This window comes from Manacus candei, unplaced genomic scaffold (genome assembly GCF_025592945.1).
Source record: "Manacus candei isolate 608988 ecotype Guabito, Panama unplaced genomic scaffold, ASM2559294v1 h1tg000028l, whole genome shotgun sequence".
In the NCBI taxonomy this organism is placed as follows: Eukaryota; Metazoa; Chordata; class Aves; order Passeriformes; family Pipridae; genus Manacus; species Manacus candei.
The window spans coordinates 42,696,834-42,713,315 of NW_026138076.1; the positions used below are offsets into that span (position 1 = coordinate 42,696,834).

The following is a 16,482-nucleotide window of genomic DNA, read 5'->3' on the forward strand; positions in this document are numbered from 1 at the left end:
ATTGCCAAAGCCTCCTCCTTCAGAGTATTGAGATGTTAGTCTGGTAGTGGGACTGTAACAGCATTCCAGTTGCAGTATCACAGGTCTGTGTTGCACACAGACAATCCTAAAAGGCTGTACAGGAGTGCTGTTGGATAACTCAGGTTGTATAGTGGAAGACAAAGCTAGGAAACTTGTTAGAATTCCCCCCAGAATTATTTCCGGTAATACAATGGGCCTGAACTCTCGTCTGTATGAAAGTTGTATAAAACACATCAGTCACCACGGTACTCCTGAATATCTCTTACAGCATGGCATCTTAGTATAATGCAGGTAACAAGTTCCTTCTATTATATTTATATCCAAATGGAAGACTAATAAATAAACTTTGACCTCAGCACTGACTCTACCTCTGTAGAGAGAGGAGGAAGACTGTTAGCAAGATATTTCTGTAGCAAAGCTGCTTTATACTGTGCTGTCTATTCAGTGGAGAAGAGGCACTTCTATGAACTTTCCTTAACAGCAGACTGTATAAAGAGCCATCCACAAATGATTGTTCTAGAATCTCAGGGCCTGCTAAAGTAGTTTTGTACTCTTCGTTGGGTCAAATGTTCCAGATGGGCCCTCTCAGTTTAAGCTGAGGGACTGTTGGAGCTGTGGTTGTCCCAGCCTGCAGCTGAACCCTGCACCTGACAAATTGCTGTAATAAAGCTCCTTTTAGAAGGGTGGAGGAAAGCTCTCCACTTTATTTGTTTTTCCTAAACAGTGGTAATGACAGTGTCAGGTTTTGTGAAGATAAAGTACGTGGATACCATCCTTCATCCAAGGGGTACAATGTATAACATAAGTGAATTAGAGCAGGACAGAGGCTTTTCATACTACACAGAAGACAGTGTTTCTTAAAAACCCCAAAAACATGATCCATAAAATTGAAAGTTACTGCCTGACCCAACTAAACCTAGTAGGTGCATGGTAACTTCACCAGAGTGCAGTTTTATAAAGAAGTGTTTAGGTTTCTGGTGCAGGAAGACCTCTAATAAAAGCAAAAACTATTAAGAGTGGGTAGGTGTATTTATTAAGATTCTTAGTAATTAATATGACAGCAAAATGACTTAAGAGAAAAATCGAAGACATATTCTAGTCTCCTTGAGTAAGGCAAGAGCAATACTTAAAACTTCTTATTAAAAAACTTAGGAGAAGATTGGGCATAAGACAGAGGAATAAATATGGTTAAAAGGAAGATGAACTGTTTGTAAATTAACTTTTTGTATAATCCTGATAGGTCATGCTGTGGAATATTGTGGTAGTAGTTTTCAAAAGCCAAGGTAGGTGTCACTGCAAGATTTCCATTTGTTTTGGAAATTCAGTAGCAATTTTTATGAAAAGGTATGCTCATATAAGCTACTGCAATGAAAAAATAACTTTTCTCCCAGAAAAAAAAAAAAGCAAGCAGGAATATTGTGCCAATGGAATAACTGAGTAATAACAAAAAAACATAGTAGCTTTCCAGAAACACTCTGAAAGAAGACACTTAAATAGCTGCTCTCCTATCAAAGTCCCTTCTGTACCTTATTTAAGTTTTACACCAAACAGCTGTATTAAAAAACAAATCCCTTCAGTGTGAGGTTATGAAAAGCCAGAGCACAGTAGCTACTCAGCTTCCAGCAGCTCTGATCCTTCAGATATTACTTCTGCCACTGCCCCTTTTTTTACCTGTGTGCATGCAGGAAATCAGATTATTTATAGTGGGGGCTACAGTGGGCACTGAAGTCCCAAGAAATTGTGAACTTCTACAAGTTGTTTTGTTGTAGAAGATAGCTGTTACATGGATGATACCTAGAATCAAGCATAAATAAGTAGATTCTCATTCTTCACAAGCCCAAACAAAAACTCCCTTTTCAGTATGAGCCATATAATAGTGAAAGCACAAACTCCTGTAGGAGTTATACTTAAGATCCCCTTCTTCCCTGAGGAGGACAGTTGTAGCCATGTGTCATTCACACCCTTAAGTTACTGTAGCAGCAAATCAAATTGATACAAGGTGAACAGTTTAAATAAAATCTTTAATTGCTTATTTACAACAAAGGCAATGACTTGGCAAATTGAAAAGTATGATTTTCAGTTTCTCACTAACTTCAGATACAGCAAGTACATAACTATAAAATATGCAGCCTAGTGAGTAAGGCGCCATATTTACATCACACTAGTACTGCAAAAAAAGCACTTAAGATGAACTTACTGACAGCCAGAAGTTAAACATTTATCCTGTAAATGCTAACAATGCTGAAAAAGAAACTTAAGATCTTGTCATTTGAAAGGTCAGTGCTCTACTGGTTTGGGGTTTGTTTGGTCAGGTTGCAAACATGCAGTAGTAGTAAAAATCTGATGAATGGGACAAAAATGATAACCGTCTGACACTGTCAGTTTTTGCAAAATAACGTTTTGATACAAGTGTACTGCTCCTTGGTCTGAAATCTAATGCTAGTAACTCCAGTATTAGATCAGCTACATAGTTTTACCTTGGCAAAGGTCTTCTCTGTGGTGGTGGTGGGAAAAAACAGCTATTGCATTTGAATCCAGGCAAATGTATTATATACTAGAAGCATAACACAATCACACACAGACACAAATTTAAGAATACAAATTACTACAGACACATTGCCAAGAAATCCTGCTTTAACAGCTTAAAAAAAACTTAAGTGTTAAAGAATTTACTGCAGCCCAAAATAAATCGATTTTGTTTTCTACTTCTGTTTTTTGACATCCTTTATTCCCCCTCCATGTATTTTAAGGTAGGAACCAGTATTCTTATTTTGGAAGGGTAGGAAAAAAAGGAGTCAAGGTATTAATCCAAAACTTACCATCCTGGCTGTCTCTTCTGAATGTAAAAGACTTACAAACTATGAACTACAAGGACAACAGATACGCCAACCCTATGATCTGGGCATGGAATTTGATAGCAAGGCCTGTAGGGAATGCTTTCTTTGTACAGATTCTTTACTGATGCTCTGTAGTTACTATCTTCATGAAAGAGCTACGCAGGAAAGGGAAGAAGATGACATCTGTACAGAAGTTACCACTTCATTCACACTCCATTCAGCATTGGGGTATGGAAGTTAACCATCATTAAGAGGACAAAGTTAATACAAACTGTTTTTGTTACTGCCCTCCTTAAATTACATTCTTGAAATGTAGTTTTCCCATTGCTAGTAGTACTTGCATTTCATTTTTAGAAGAGCAGAGTATTTTTTCAAATGTTTCTTTTGAATTAATGGAAGTCACTGTAATTCTGATATGATGTGGAAGTGTTTAGCAGTTTAAGGAGTTGACTCTTCCATTTATGCAGAAACCTTTCCAGTGTGCGTGTTTTATATCCACGGGGTGCTCACAGATCCTCACATCCATTATAGGTTCCAAATTCAGATGTCAGTTCCAGCCATATCCTCCTCCCATCCACGCAGCGGCTTTTCCAAGCCTTTCAATCTTCATCACTAATAGTACATGTAAATAGGACACATGTGGCAAATTTGCAAAGAAAAGCTGAGCTTAACTTTTATCCAAAGCTCTCTCTGATGAATCGTGCTCTAGTTCAGGTGATTCCTCAGCATCCTGAATGGCAGAAGGGTTATAAATGCCATCGACTGCAGGGGCTGTCGTCGGTGTTGTGAGAGGTGTCACAGTGTGTCCAAACCCCTGGTAGTGACCCATGGGGGAAGATGGCATTGAAGAAGCATCAGAAATTGGGTCTTGAGTAGATGAAGACAGTAAACTTGTATGCTCATTTTGTTCATGATCCTCAGGAAAAAACATTTTCCTCGGCTGGCCCAAAACAGTCCTTCCTAGAATTAATGAAGCCAAATGAAAATATTTTTTAATCCTTCCAGCACTGTACTGGTCTTTGAACACACCAACTCTAAAACAGGCATGTTAAATTAGAAGATAAGTCTTTGTTTTGTGTCGGTTTTACATGGGCATTGTTAGTTTTAATAAATAAAAGTATGTCTTTCCATCCAAAAGAAAAGCAGAAAGTACCTCTCTTTACATAACACATCTGAAACTTTTAAAAGAAAAATTAAAAACTAGACTTTAAATCAGTCAGGAGTACTGAAAAGAGCAAAGTGCCAAATAAGCCATGAAATTCTCTAAAGATGCAGATGCTACTAATTTGGTAATAGAGTGTTCTCAAGATACTACAGAGATGAAGCTGGAAATATATACAACAGATTAATAGATTGTTAACAGATTGTACAAGTCTCATCTGTCACTTACCAACATTTCGAACCTGTTCTGATATATCTGCCCTTAGATCAGAAATATCCCACATGGCAAGAAAGGAGTCAAAGCATGACCCTTCTTCAGCTTCTTGAACATAAGGTTTGTAGGAAAAACTGTAGTGATGGGCAATAGCAGCCAGAAACATCTCCACACAAATGATGAAATCCTGCAGCAAGAGAGACACTGACTTAATCACTCATAACTGGAGAAAAATAGTTCTGGGTTTCTTCTGCAATTGCAAGACTGCAATTGCCCTGGGATGCTTTTCCACCAGAAGCAGGATATTCATGGCAGGCTTCAGAGAGCCATATGTACTACATTCATACAGGAACCAGCGCCCTGAGGGGCTGTAGGAGACTGGAGAAATTATTACTGGCTCAAAACAACTAAAGTTGGGGTGGGGGGTGGGGGAAAACAGGGTAAGTTCTGCATACGTGGGGTAGGGCCTCTGGTCCAGCCCTGAAGTGGCTACCACGCCATTGGCACACAGACCAGGGCAGATAAAAAGGTCATTGACATGGGTGTGACCTGATAAGACCCACTACCTTGGGACCTCACTGGATCCAAAGTGGTGACTCTTTATCTTTCTCTCTCCCTCTCTCCTTTTCCTCTCTCTCTCCTTCTTCTCCTAACTTCTTGAAATCTGGGTAACCTAAAGTTGGACGCGTTAGAGTTTGCTAAAACTCACTCGGGTGACTGGCTGAAACTTAGCCCAACTCAAAATAAAACCAGGACTAATCTAGCCTGTGTTAATTACAGTGAGTATGATAATAATTGCTTGAGATCACCTACATTATCTTACATATAACCATTCCTCCCCAAAAGTAACTGCTCTTACCTGTAGGCCTGTAGCCACAGCTTCCACACTCTGCCATTCCCAGGTGTGTTTCTCAGAAATAACACCAACTTTCACCAACAATGCAATGAGGACAGCCTGCCTATAAAGATTATTTATTATTATTATTATTATTATTATTATTGTAACAGTAGTGCCAAAAAAATCTGCAAGCAAATCTGGTAAACAAGGCCTGTTCATATGTGTACATAGGAAGAATCTTATAAAAAACTTACTGTTTATATATTTAGATTTTAAGAGGAAGAAACAGACTTAAAAAGAGAGGTCATTCATCCATGACCCTGAAGACCAGCAGAATCAACAGAGAAAACAACTTGGTTGCTCCAGTCAGTCATTAGAACAAGTTGCTTCTCTTTCATGGTATTGCTGCAGCCCACAGAGTAAAGGTCAGGTAGTCAAATACACTCACTCAGCAGCAGATAAGTGTGAGCAATGCTTAGACAGCAATTTGTAGTTAACTTTCAGTAACTTACTTTGAAAAAGTAATTTTTTTACTTTAAAAAGTAAAAAAAAAGAAAAAAATTAGTTTTGAAATAACTGCAAGTGGAGATTCTAAAATAAGTTATGTTCTTGAGAATCACCTTACAAAACAGCAAGTCTAAAAAATAATCTTAAGTGAACAAGACTGCTCTGTCCAACATACTGGTTCCCTTTTCCCTTCACTGCATTTCACTAAGATTATGGGTAGATTTTTTTAAGGCCTCTAACTCCAGTAATAAGTCCAGCCTTTTTAGCTCTTTTATGATTCACCTTAAGAGCAAGAAGTAATGAGTAAATAATTCACTTACCAGAAGGAAACAAAAACTACCATCTTCACACAAAGGAACTTTCCAACAGGTTGGATAGGGTTCAGTTCCTCACGTAGTACTTTATAAAACAGCACCAGACAATACATAGCAAACTGACAAGGAAAAGAAAATGAAGGAAAGCTTTCAAATCCTTGTTTATTTTGTGAGGGGTTGTTGTCTTCAGTTAAAAAATGTATCACAGTATGATACAAACTTTAAAAGCTATCTATTTTTAAAAAAGAGGCTTTGGATTTATGTAATCTTTGCCTTAGTGTTTTAAAGCACTCTTTTGTTTGCCTGACATTGTATTTCTGAAATGCATGGTATTGGCAGAGACTGAGGTCACCTATCTACACACTCTACAAAGCATAGGAAGGTGCCATGAAATCTTTTCAGTGCCAAGCTCATCTCTAGGGAAAATGGCATAAAAAGCATATGTTCTTTCAGATTTCTGTTAATAACACCTATTTAATAATAATGTTGCCTCTTTATGAGACTGGGCAATGAATGCAACCTTCACTGCAAATCTGAACTAATGCATAGCCAAACCTAAGGAATTGAACTCCCCTTTTTACACACATTCTCCTGCTCTCTTAATAGTAAGTTTCTATAAGGAATCATGTCAACCAAGACACACAGAGGTACATGCTGCTGCTGGGATTGTTGTCCCACCTCCTTCCATACCAGTCCCCCATCAAACACAGGGGTGGCAGTGGGGGGAGGACACAGTTTCCAAGTGATCCCAGTTGTTGTGCTGTTCTGATTCCTGCTGCTGTTGTCAAGAGATGTAAAAGCAATCCGTGACCTCTAAAATGAAACTTTCCATTTTAGGGGCTGACATCTTACCCTGACATCATCTGGCAGCTGACCCAACAAGAAAACATGTTAGGCAGGCCAGAATCTTTGCACTGCACACACCGTTTCCATTTTTTCCTGCTAATGTCTTTATCATCAGCTTTGTAACACAGAATGTTTAACATGGTCACTGTTGATTCTTTGTATGTGTGCTGAGAGGAAGCTGCAGGGGCAAGGGAAGTCATCTCTTCTGCAGCTCTAATACCCGGGCCATAACCACCTCACCCATCAAATGACATGGGGTAGAGAGGTGGGACACTTCATTGCTTTATGGAGCTTTCTAGTAAAACTAATAAAAATGTTTAGATTATCTGTTTTTCTAGTGTTTTTCATATATAGTACTTAACAGATAGTAATTTTGACTTACAGTGGAAAATATTCTACCCATAAGAATTACCAGACATTAACACAATTACTGTCAATAGTTCACATAAAAAGTTCACACAATACTAATAAGATGACTTAAAAGAGCAGAAAGATGTATTCTTGATACTCACTAGCTGTGACATGTTGTTAAGTATAACCAAGTAAGTCCAAGCATTGTTGAAGCTGAAGTTTCCTTCATCATACACTCCCACTAGTTCACAAATCCTGAAAGAATTTTTTGAGTTAATCACTATGTGGTAACAGATCATGTTCTTGGAGTGCTACATATTCATTACAACCCTTAGAATCCAAGACCTCTTTTGGTACTCAAATATGGGCACTGGGGGCCTGCACAAGCATTAGTTTCCAACAGCATATATATATCATATATAATATAAATATTTATATGGATATTCATTGTGAGTAGCAACTTTTTCCACAGTCCCACAGAACTAGCAGCAACACAAAGTTCATGAAATTAAGCTGTCTGCATCAGCATGCAGAGCTGCCTACTATTCCTTTAAAACCACAGTCTACATGATATGTATGAAGGCTCACAGTCAACCTTGTCACATGCAAACTTTAATAAAATTTTAAAATTCACGTGAAACTTGTCTTTAAAAACACCCAGTTTTTGAAGGCAATGAGAGAAGGGAGGAAGGAAAAATCATCTAAAAATTAAAAGATCATAAAACTGTCTTTCCCACCCTAACAGTACTTCACATTCTCTCCCACAGATTTCAGCAGCAGGCATTAAGTATTTATTATTTCAATTCTGTAAATAGTAATTTGCTATAGAGAAGCCATAAAGAAATCATAAGTTGGATCAAATTGTCGGGACCCATTTAGTATGTAACACGAGTCTGCTTTCAAACTGCCTTGATCCAATAAAAAGGGCATGAAAATTCTTTCCAGTGTAACTCAAAATTACATCCTGAAGATCAATATTAATTATTCATGAGCATACTTACAAAGCAATAATAGTAGTAAATGGTCTGACAACAGTGTACTGCAAAACACCCAGTTTACATCTAAATAATAAAACTCTGCAAGAAAAACACAAAATTCATTGTACAAGGATTTAAATACAATTCACTTATGGAAGTTTCCTGTTCTCAGTAGATTCACTAAAGTAAATTTTTATTTTATGATAATCTCAACTTCTGCTTCCAGGACTTCAGATGCTACACAGTGTGTATACACAAAATACACAAAAGACCTGAACTTTTACAGGCACATAACAGGAAATACTCAATGATTCACTTATTTTAGCCATGAAAAGTTTCTGTCGGGGCTACACAAAGATAATGCAATTTTTGCCATATTTGAAGATGCTTAAGAATGACTTAGATTCATAGTTTAGTCTTCAGCATTTTATCAAAACCTCTTGAGAGATTTTACCAGTTTAAGCATGCAGAAATAGTTTAGATGCATAAAGCCTTTCTTCCCTCACCTGTGGAAGTAAAAGCAACAGGCTATCTGGCCTACACGCAGTTCCACGTGAGGTTTTTGGCAAATATGATAGCAAAAGAAGCAAATTCAAAGGTCAAAGAGACCTTTTCCCAATATTTTCCAAAAATGAGAAAGTTTCCTTCAGCATCATTTGAGCCAATGAATGTTAGTAACCAAGTGCAATTCACAGGATGTAACAATTTACAGATGACAAATGTGTTCACAACCACTTTCAGCAGAGGTCCGTGGTGCTTACAAACCATAAACTGACTCTTGTCAAGCAACAACAGTTATGCTGCTAAATATCAAACCAAAATCTTTGTATCTGACTACCCAGCCTAAAGCTATAAGACGCCATCAATATACTCACTCTCCCATAGCCCAGGAGGGACAGCAGCACAGAGGGGGCAGATGTCTCTGCTGATCTTTCGCTTCTATTATTAATACGAGGTTTGGGTACCGGTTGGTTAGATAATTTGAAAGAAAAACCATAAAATTATAGATGACATAAGCTTCATAGCATTCTCGACATGTATCCACATATATTGCAATGTTGGGGTATTTCAAAGCTATCCACTGCAAGAAGAGAGGTACACAAGAGGTTACGTGCAAGAAAGACGAGCGATTCCAATGACAACACTGGCTGGGTAGTTCAGCGAGCAATACCTCATGAGACAGCAGGCACTAATTAGACAGGGCTTGAAGCATTGGCTACTAAGAAACCAATGCTACAGCTAGAAAGTAACATTCTGTAAACATACACACAAGAACTCCAAACTGCACCTCTGCCCCTTCAACTGGAAGCGGCTCAAAGCAGGGCACAAGAGATGCTTTGTACCTTTGATAAGACAATTCAGTCTTTCACTCAGAAGTAACCAACTGTGTGAGTAACTACACATAACCTCTTCCTGTTAGGTGGAGACAAGATAAAACTGTTTCCTGAAATTCACATATTCATTGTCAAGGTGGGTTTGAGAAGTTTTAGTCCATAAAGTTGATTTCCTTTGGTATCTGATGTTGTAAATGTTTGCTCTGACATGTTCACAAAATACAGAAGAAAGAACAGATTAGCCTTGAAGTGGTAGCCAACTCTCTAAACCATAATTTCTGACAGAAGAGGGATATTTTTTAGCAAAACTGTGATTAAGGATCAGCTGTCAGAGCTTTCAATTTCTGGGTGTCACACTGCTTTTGCACTGTTCAAAGGACCTCATCCTTTGCCCCCTGAAGCAAAGAGGAATAATTTTAGCACTAAACACAACTCAGGAAATAATTTTAGTTGTAAGCCTAACTTGGGAAAGAAAGGTAAGGCATTGAATTTGAGTCAGTACTTGGATTAGTCAAGTTTCCAGTTCTGCTGTTAAGATGGAAGGATCAAAAGCAGGCTCTTGTCATACCCCTTTCAACATCTGTCATAAAGGATACTCCAGGACAGGGTTAAGAAGGGTTAGCAAAAGCAACCCCTGAAGCTCCACAGGAAGAATATATTATCCCTAGAACTATGTTTCTGATGTACTCCATAAACAGGAATGCCCAGAAGCTTCTAGGACTACCACTCTCCCTGCAGTATAGTTTCTGCTGTCACACTGTTTTCCCTCACTCCCACAGCAAACAGAATTTTATTGAGCTGTTAACAGTAAGAGGACACTTACACTGTCTAAACTGTAAATCGGCACCATCCATAGAATCCTGTTACAATAACAAAAGAACATTCAATATTACTAGAAGTATTTTTAGTCTGAATTAAATTCAACATTTGTAGCACAGGTAAAATGTGAAATGTTACCTTATTATTGGTTTCTGTAATTCAGGTTGAGTATAATGGACTAAGTGTTGTAGTATGCCCCAGAGAGATATTGGTATAGTCATCAGCAGAAATATCCCAGCGATAAACCATGCCTTGGTATGAATTCCAACCTTGTAAAGAAGAAGAAAAATGCAAGATCAAAGTTTCAGTCTTAATACTTTAAAGTATTTTCAAGTACACAAAACATTCTACAAAAACAGACCAACGCACACTACTGAATTTACTGAAACCCACAACAGATTCTTTGCTTTAATTCTGGAACCTGCCTCAGTTCAGTGCTGCATTATAAAGTTTCTGAAAGCTTGTGAATTTAAAGAGCTTTTAGCTTTAAAATCGAGTTCCAAAAAGTAATCAATTAGTCTCATATAACAAACTCAAAATACATAAAAACATAATGTCAGCTAAAACACGGGGCTGAAATTTTAAACCAAAGCTCTCTGAAAAATAACTACATTAATAACCCTAAGTACCAAAACCTGAGAAACATAGTAGACTATTCTCTGATTTTTTTGCTGAGAATTTCTTCTCTGATCCCCTACATCAACATCACATGTTTTGTGTTGCTTTCCAGTTTTCTTCTCTACAAGTATCAGACTTAATGGTATGAACTTTAATATAAACATCCATTATGCATCAGAACAGGATTTCAAAAGCAAAAATTTTAAACATGCTCAAGACAGATCTTACTGTCACAAATTATACCGCAAAAAAAGCTTACCTCCAGTGGCACAGGCCTGTATCACATTGAACAATACATATATTTTAAAGTTAAAATTTTATTTCCTGTTAGAGAAGCAGTTGTATCACATGAGTGTGCAATTCATACATCACTGTTGCGTGAGAAAAGAGTTTTTCTCTATCAGTAGAGACGCTCTACTCAATTCTCCCTGATCAGACAGAATCACCTTTATGAATGCCACTATTACTGCTAAGTTTCAATGCATAAATTCTGGGATGAACTTATGGAGAGAGCCAGTCTCTCCTTGGTGGTGCCAACCACCAGGACACAAGGCAAGGGGCAGAAACTGATGCACAGGAACTTCCACCTGTACAGGAGGAAGAACTTCTTTACTGTGGAGTGGAATAGATCGTCCATAGAGGTTGTGGAGTTTGCATCACTGGAGATATTCAAGAACCATTTAGACACAATCCTGTGGCATGTGCTCTGGGATGACCCTGCTTGAGCAGGAAGGTTGGACCGGGTGACCCACTGTGGTCCCTTCCAACCTGACCCATTCTGTGATTCTGTGACACTTGGCTGATTTCTTCAGCATCAGCATCCTGTTCAAACTGTTCAGACATCAACTACTACAGGACTCCAAGAGGAAAGAAATCCTGCTCTGTCCCACTGCGCTTTGATGGGGCTTGAGCAGCAGGACAAAAGTGCCCAGCAGCACCGTGGCACTTCTTCAGCCTTTCCTTTCACAGGGTCACAGAGCGGGTCACGTTGGAAAGGACCACAGTGGGTCACCTGACCCAACCTCACTGCTCAAGCAGGGTCATCCTATAGCACATGCCACAGGATTGCGTCCAGAGGGTTTTGAATATCTCCAGTGAGGGAGACTCCACACCCTCTCTGGACAATCTGTTCCAGTGTTTGCTCATCGGCACAGTAAAGAAGTTCTTCCTCATATTCAGGTGGAACTTCCTGTACCTCAGTTTCTGCCTGTTGCCCCTTGTCCTATCGCTTGGCACCACTGGGAAGAGGCTGACTCCACCCTCCCGCACCCTCCCTTCGGTTATGGGCACTGATGAGGTAACACCTTTCCCCGCCGGGTCCCCCCCGGGTCTCTCCCGCGGCCCCAGCGGAGCGCACCGGGCCGGGCCGCGCCCCTCACCTCCAGCTTCTGCAGCTCCCACACGCAGAGTGGCACCACCACCAGCAGCCCCACGATGTAGAGCAGCACCACGAGCGGCCGGATCCAGCGCCGCCAGTTCCCGCAGGTGCACGGCATGGCCGCGGCACCGCCGGGGCGCTCCTCGCACCCACCTCAGCGGGCCGGCAGCGCCCGCGGGGCGCGCATCACCGGCGAGGCCACCGCCTCACATCAGCCGCTGCCGCCTCGCCTCGGCTGGGTTTAGGTGCGGCTCAGGCACTGTTTAGGCTCGGCTTAGCCCGTCCCGCCCCAGCGCTCCCTGCCCTGCCCCGCACACGCCCCCGCCCCCGCGGCGCTTCCGCCCGGCACCGCTTCCGGCTGCCCCGCCCCAACCCGCCGGCCGCGCCCATTGGTCGTCGGCCCTGCCCATCACCGCTGCCCCGCCCACCAGGGCACGGCGGAGGGGGATCGGCGCGGCCATGTCACCCCCCCCCCGCGGAAGGGTTGGTCTCTTCCACCTCCCCGCCCCGCGCCCTGCCCCGCCGCAATGGTCTGTTCCGCGGGGGGAGGGAGAGGTGTTTCCGCGGTTGGAGATTGGGAAGTGCGTGTCAAGGGAGCGCGTGGGAGTGGCGGGAATAGCGGGAAAGGCAAAGGCAACCGGTCTAACCGCACAGCTGAGCAAAGCCCCTGCCTCCAACGCCTCCCCTGAGGGCAGCCCAGGGTGAGCGATCCCCTGGAGGGGAGACGCCTCACAGCGCCCGGGAGCGGGTTGTGACGTGGAGAATCCAGCGGGCATACGAGCAGTGCAAAAACACGTGTTAAACTTCGAGGATTTGTGGGACGAATAATGGAAAATACGTGTTAAACTTCAAGGATTTGTTGGACTGCCCCCCTCCCTCCCAGCCGCCACCACCCACGCTGTGTAAAAGCTGCTAAATCGCCACTTAACTCCGCAGAGGTCACTTGGGAAAACCCAGGACCTCGGATGCGGGGCTAAATTAGGACCGCAGGTGGTATAGTCTTGCCAAATATTCAAGGGACTGCTGCTCTTTGGAAGGAGGCAAATGCAGATTTTAGTCAAAGGCCTGACTGAGTCGTGTGTACTGGAAGAAACCCCATGGAGTAAGAGGTAGTAAGGAATAGGGTCTCGTTTTTCTCTCTAGTGATAAATTCCTGAGGGTTTGGGGGTTTTTTCCCTCCCCCCACCCCTCCCCTCGCTTCCCACCATGAAGTTACCAGTGGTGCCGTGGTGTACTATTCAAACAGTAAAGCTACGCGGTTTATTGAATAGTTGCTGTCTCTGTATTGTGGGACTGACTGGAAACACGTTTTCATTGGATGTATGCACGGTTAAAGGAAGTTTCCCACTCAGAAAATTCCAAACCCCCAGAACTTGTCAGGCTGCTTATCCCAGATAATCGGTAGTATGAGGCCAGATTCCTGTTTGTGAGACCTTTTCCCTTCACATGCTGCACTGATGTGGCATCCAGTACTCCACAGGATGAGGCAGGAGCTCCTCTTGGAAGTGTTCAGGAGTCTGAATCTCAGCAGCCCTGACCACCTTAAGTTAAAAGTCTGATACCCCAATTGCCATTTCTACCATTTTCTACCAGTCAGTGAATTAGCTATAAATTCAACATTAAAGTTTAAGGGTAAGAAACATTTTAAGGGAACTGAAAGATCATCCCTGTGTTACATCAAAAACAGAAGTTCAGAAGGGGTAAGTGATTTGCTAGAGGTTATGGCAAGTGTGTGAACAGAATCTTATTCACTGATACTGGCACTAAAGAACAGTTCTTCCCAAACTGTTTTGAGCTGAGATACTACATTTCTATATTGTATTACCAAGTCAATACTAAGATGGCTATTCTATTCACCTTTGTTCTTTGTATGTGACCTATTCTTGGCAAGATGATACAAGAAACAGGCCAATTAGAAGCTAACAAGCTCAGTCATATTGAATAATAAAAAGTACATGCATATACAGTACATACATATAAATACTTTTTTCAAACAGGCACAAACACATATGATGGTAACATATCCATAATTAATATCTCCAAAATGACAAACAACATTTTACACCGTTACTGAACAAATACAATATTTTTTTAAAGTTCAGGATTTTTTAATTTTTTTTTTTGATTTCACCATACTTTGGTTCAAGCACTGGTTTGGTTTTTCAGTTTGGGTTTCTTTTTTTTGTTTTACTTCCCTGAGAATATGCAGCTGAGAGCTGGTTCTTAGTGATGTTTTTGATGCAAGTTCTTGCATTGTTTATATGACTCAAAGGCAATAGAGCTGGTGAAGGGTCTAGAGAGTAAGTCCTATGAGGAAGAGCTGAGGGAGCTGGGGTTGTTTAGCCTGGAGAAAAGGAGGTTCAGGGATGACCTTATCACTCTTTACAACTACCTGAGGGGAGGTTGTAGCCAAGTGGGCGTCAGTCTCTTCTCCCAGGTAACTAATGACAGGACAAGAGGATGTACCTCAAGCCACACCAGGGGAGGTTCAGGTTGGACATCAGGAGGAATTTCTTGGTTGGCCAGCACTGCAATGGGCTGCTTAGCAAGGTGGTGGAGTCACTGTCCCTGGAGGTGTTTAAGAAAAGACTGGATGTGGCACTTAGTGCCATGGTCTGGTTGACATGGTGGTGTTGGGTCAAAGGTTGGACTCGACAATCTCAGAGACCTTTTCCAACCCAATTGATTCTGTGACTCTGTGACTCTCAGGCATTCTTCACCACTGACTGCCCTAAAAAATCCTTGGGGAGAACTTCAACACTTCACAAACTGAAAATCATTGTTTTGAGCTTATTCAGTCTTTTTCTGTCTACCAGTGGTTTGTGTGCTTGCCTTGGGCTCCAAAGGAGGCACCTTTGCCAGAACAAGCTGGTCTCTTTGTAGTTAGATTTCTTAGAAAGCAAAGCTTAACACAATTGTGTCACTTGGTTACCGGCCTGGCCTCCTCCTCTAGTGAACTCGAATCTTTTGGACAATTTCAGCCAAATCTGAGTTGAGAGTCAAAGCCCCAACCTCCAAAACCTCCTTTAAGCTGTGTGAAGACTGGTAAAGGCTAAACAGCTGAACTAGTGCTCACCTCTTCCCTCCTGAAGGAAAGAGCCTCATTTTCTTGATGCTGCTTACCACAAGCAACTCGCTGGCCAGCCACTGTAGATTGTTTTTAAATAATATTTCATTAGAATAACTTTGGACTAGAAAACCTAATAAATCTTTTCAACCCTGCTGTCTTTGATTTTCTATGATGCTCTAGGGGATTGATACACTAGCCTGAATCTATGCAAGAAAGGTAATAAAGTTATTAAATTGAGTACTCCACTCCAATGGCACTTGTTACATAAAGCCATACTTTAAATAAATATAAATCCTGAAAAAAATGCATCTCTCTAAATATATTGTTTTGAATACTTTCAGAAAGTTTTCCTACAAAAGTAGATTTTTTTTTTTTAGCATAAATCCAAGGCTCTAGGGTATTTTAACAATCTAGAGGGAAAGCAGGTTTTCCACCAACTCAAGTCAAAATATGTGAGCAAGTAATACTCAGGTAACTTTGGAAAGTGCCAGCACTGTACTAGGATATGTAAATAAAAGTTTCTTTCACGGGAGAGGTGAAAAAAATATCATTCCATTCTACTTAGCATTGGTAAAGGCTGACTGGAAAATTGTGCATTGTGTTAAAAATACAAAAAAAACCAAAAACTGTGTCTGCTGAGAAGCAACCAGCATGATCAGAAGTTAAAAATGGGGACTTTCAGGAAAGACTAAAGTAACTGTATTTAGAGAAGATTTCAAGGAAACATGATAAATGTGTATCAGCACAAGTGTGCTGAAACTGTGACAAGAGGAATTGTGTACACTTAAGCAGTGAAGTAGTTTGTGGTTTCAGTGATCTCCACTGTTGAAAGTTCTTTTGGGAAATCTTCCACTTCATGTCCCAGGGAAGATTCTGGGGTTTGGTCAGAAGAAGCACTGTTCTGATTTGTGAGGTTCTAGTCTTGTGTTAGGAAATCTCCTTTTTCATTACTCTCAACTTTTAAGAGAACTGAGGGCACGTTCTGTCTCTGTTGTGCCAAGCTTCCTTTGTCAAGGACCAATTCTGCTTCTAAAATAACTTCATAAACAAAAACTATTTTGTTACAGAAATTAATATGAGTTAATAACAATATGACCCTCAAATGTAGCATTGTTGTGAGCTGAGTTACAAATATTCTTGTTTCTCAGTTGTGTTTCAGTAACACAGGAAACAACTGTATGAAATCTCATCCTCACA

General features: G+C 40.9%; 2 protein-coding genes across 4 annotated transcripts in view; one reads left to right on the top strand and one right to left on the bottom strand.

The window, feature by feature from the left end:
- Nucleotides 1-2,023: 2,023 nt before the first annotated feature.
- TMEM184C (transmembrane protein 184C) lies at nt 2,024-12,517 on the bottom strand. 2 transcript variants are annotated; one of them, XM_051790966.1, is made up of 10 exons: nt 12,217-12,517; nt 10,358-10,488; nt 10,224-10,260; nt 8,942-9,147; nt 8,091-8,165; nt 7,251-7,344; nt 5,899-6,011; nt 5,093-5,192; nt 4,249-4,420; nt 2,024-3,818 (listed from the first exon to the last, which is right to left on the bottom strand). In XM_051790966.1, the coding sequence occupies exons 1-10, from the start codon at nt 12,331-12,333 to the stop codon at nt 3,526-3,528; spliced, it is 1,338 nt and encodes a 445-aa protein (XP_051646926.1). In that variant the 5' UTR covers nt 12,334-12,517; the 3' UTR covers nt 2,024-3,525. The 2 variants fall into 2 exon arrangements, with proteins under 2 accessions (XP_051646926.1, XP_051646927.1); XM_051790967.1 differs by lacking the exon at nt 12,217-12,517 and having other exon boundaries at nt 10,224-10,292; nt 10,358-10,466.
- Nucleotides 12,518-12,667: 150 nt separating this feature from the next.
- Nucleotides 12,668-16,482, top strand: part of TTC29 (tetratricopeptide repeat domain 29) — a 380,444-nt gene continuing 376,629 nt past the window's right edge. Inside the window, exon 1 of one of the 2 annotated variants that reach the window (XM_051790953.1) lies at nt 12,668-13,324. The gene's annotated coding sequence lies outside the window, so the exon portion shown is untranslated. The remainder of the gene's footprint in view (nt 13,325-16,482) is intronic. The other variant, XM_051790955.1, reaches the window with a different exon arrangement.

Bases quoted from the DNA above. Each gene is read 5' to 3' on its own strand.
- TMEM184C (XM_051790966.1), bottom strand. From the start codon at position 12,333: ATGCCGTGCACCTGCGGGAACTGGCGGCGCTGGATCCGGCCGCTCGTG. The intron at 7,345-8,090 runs GTAAGTATGCTC...AAATTCTTTCAG, and splicing joins TTTACTACTATTATTGCTTT to GATTTGTGAACTAGTGGGAG. The intron at 4,421-5,092 runs GTAAGAGCAGTT...CTCTTGCTGCAG, and splicing joins CTGTGGCTACAGGCCTACAG to GATTTCATCATTTGTGTGGA.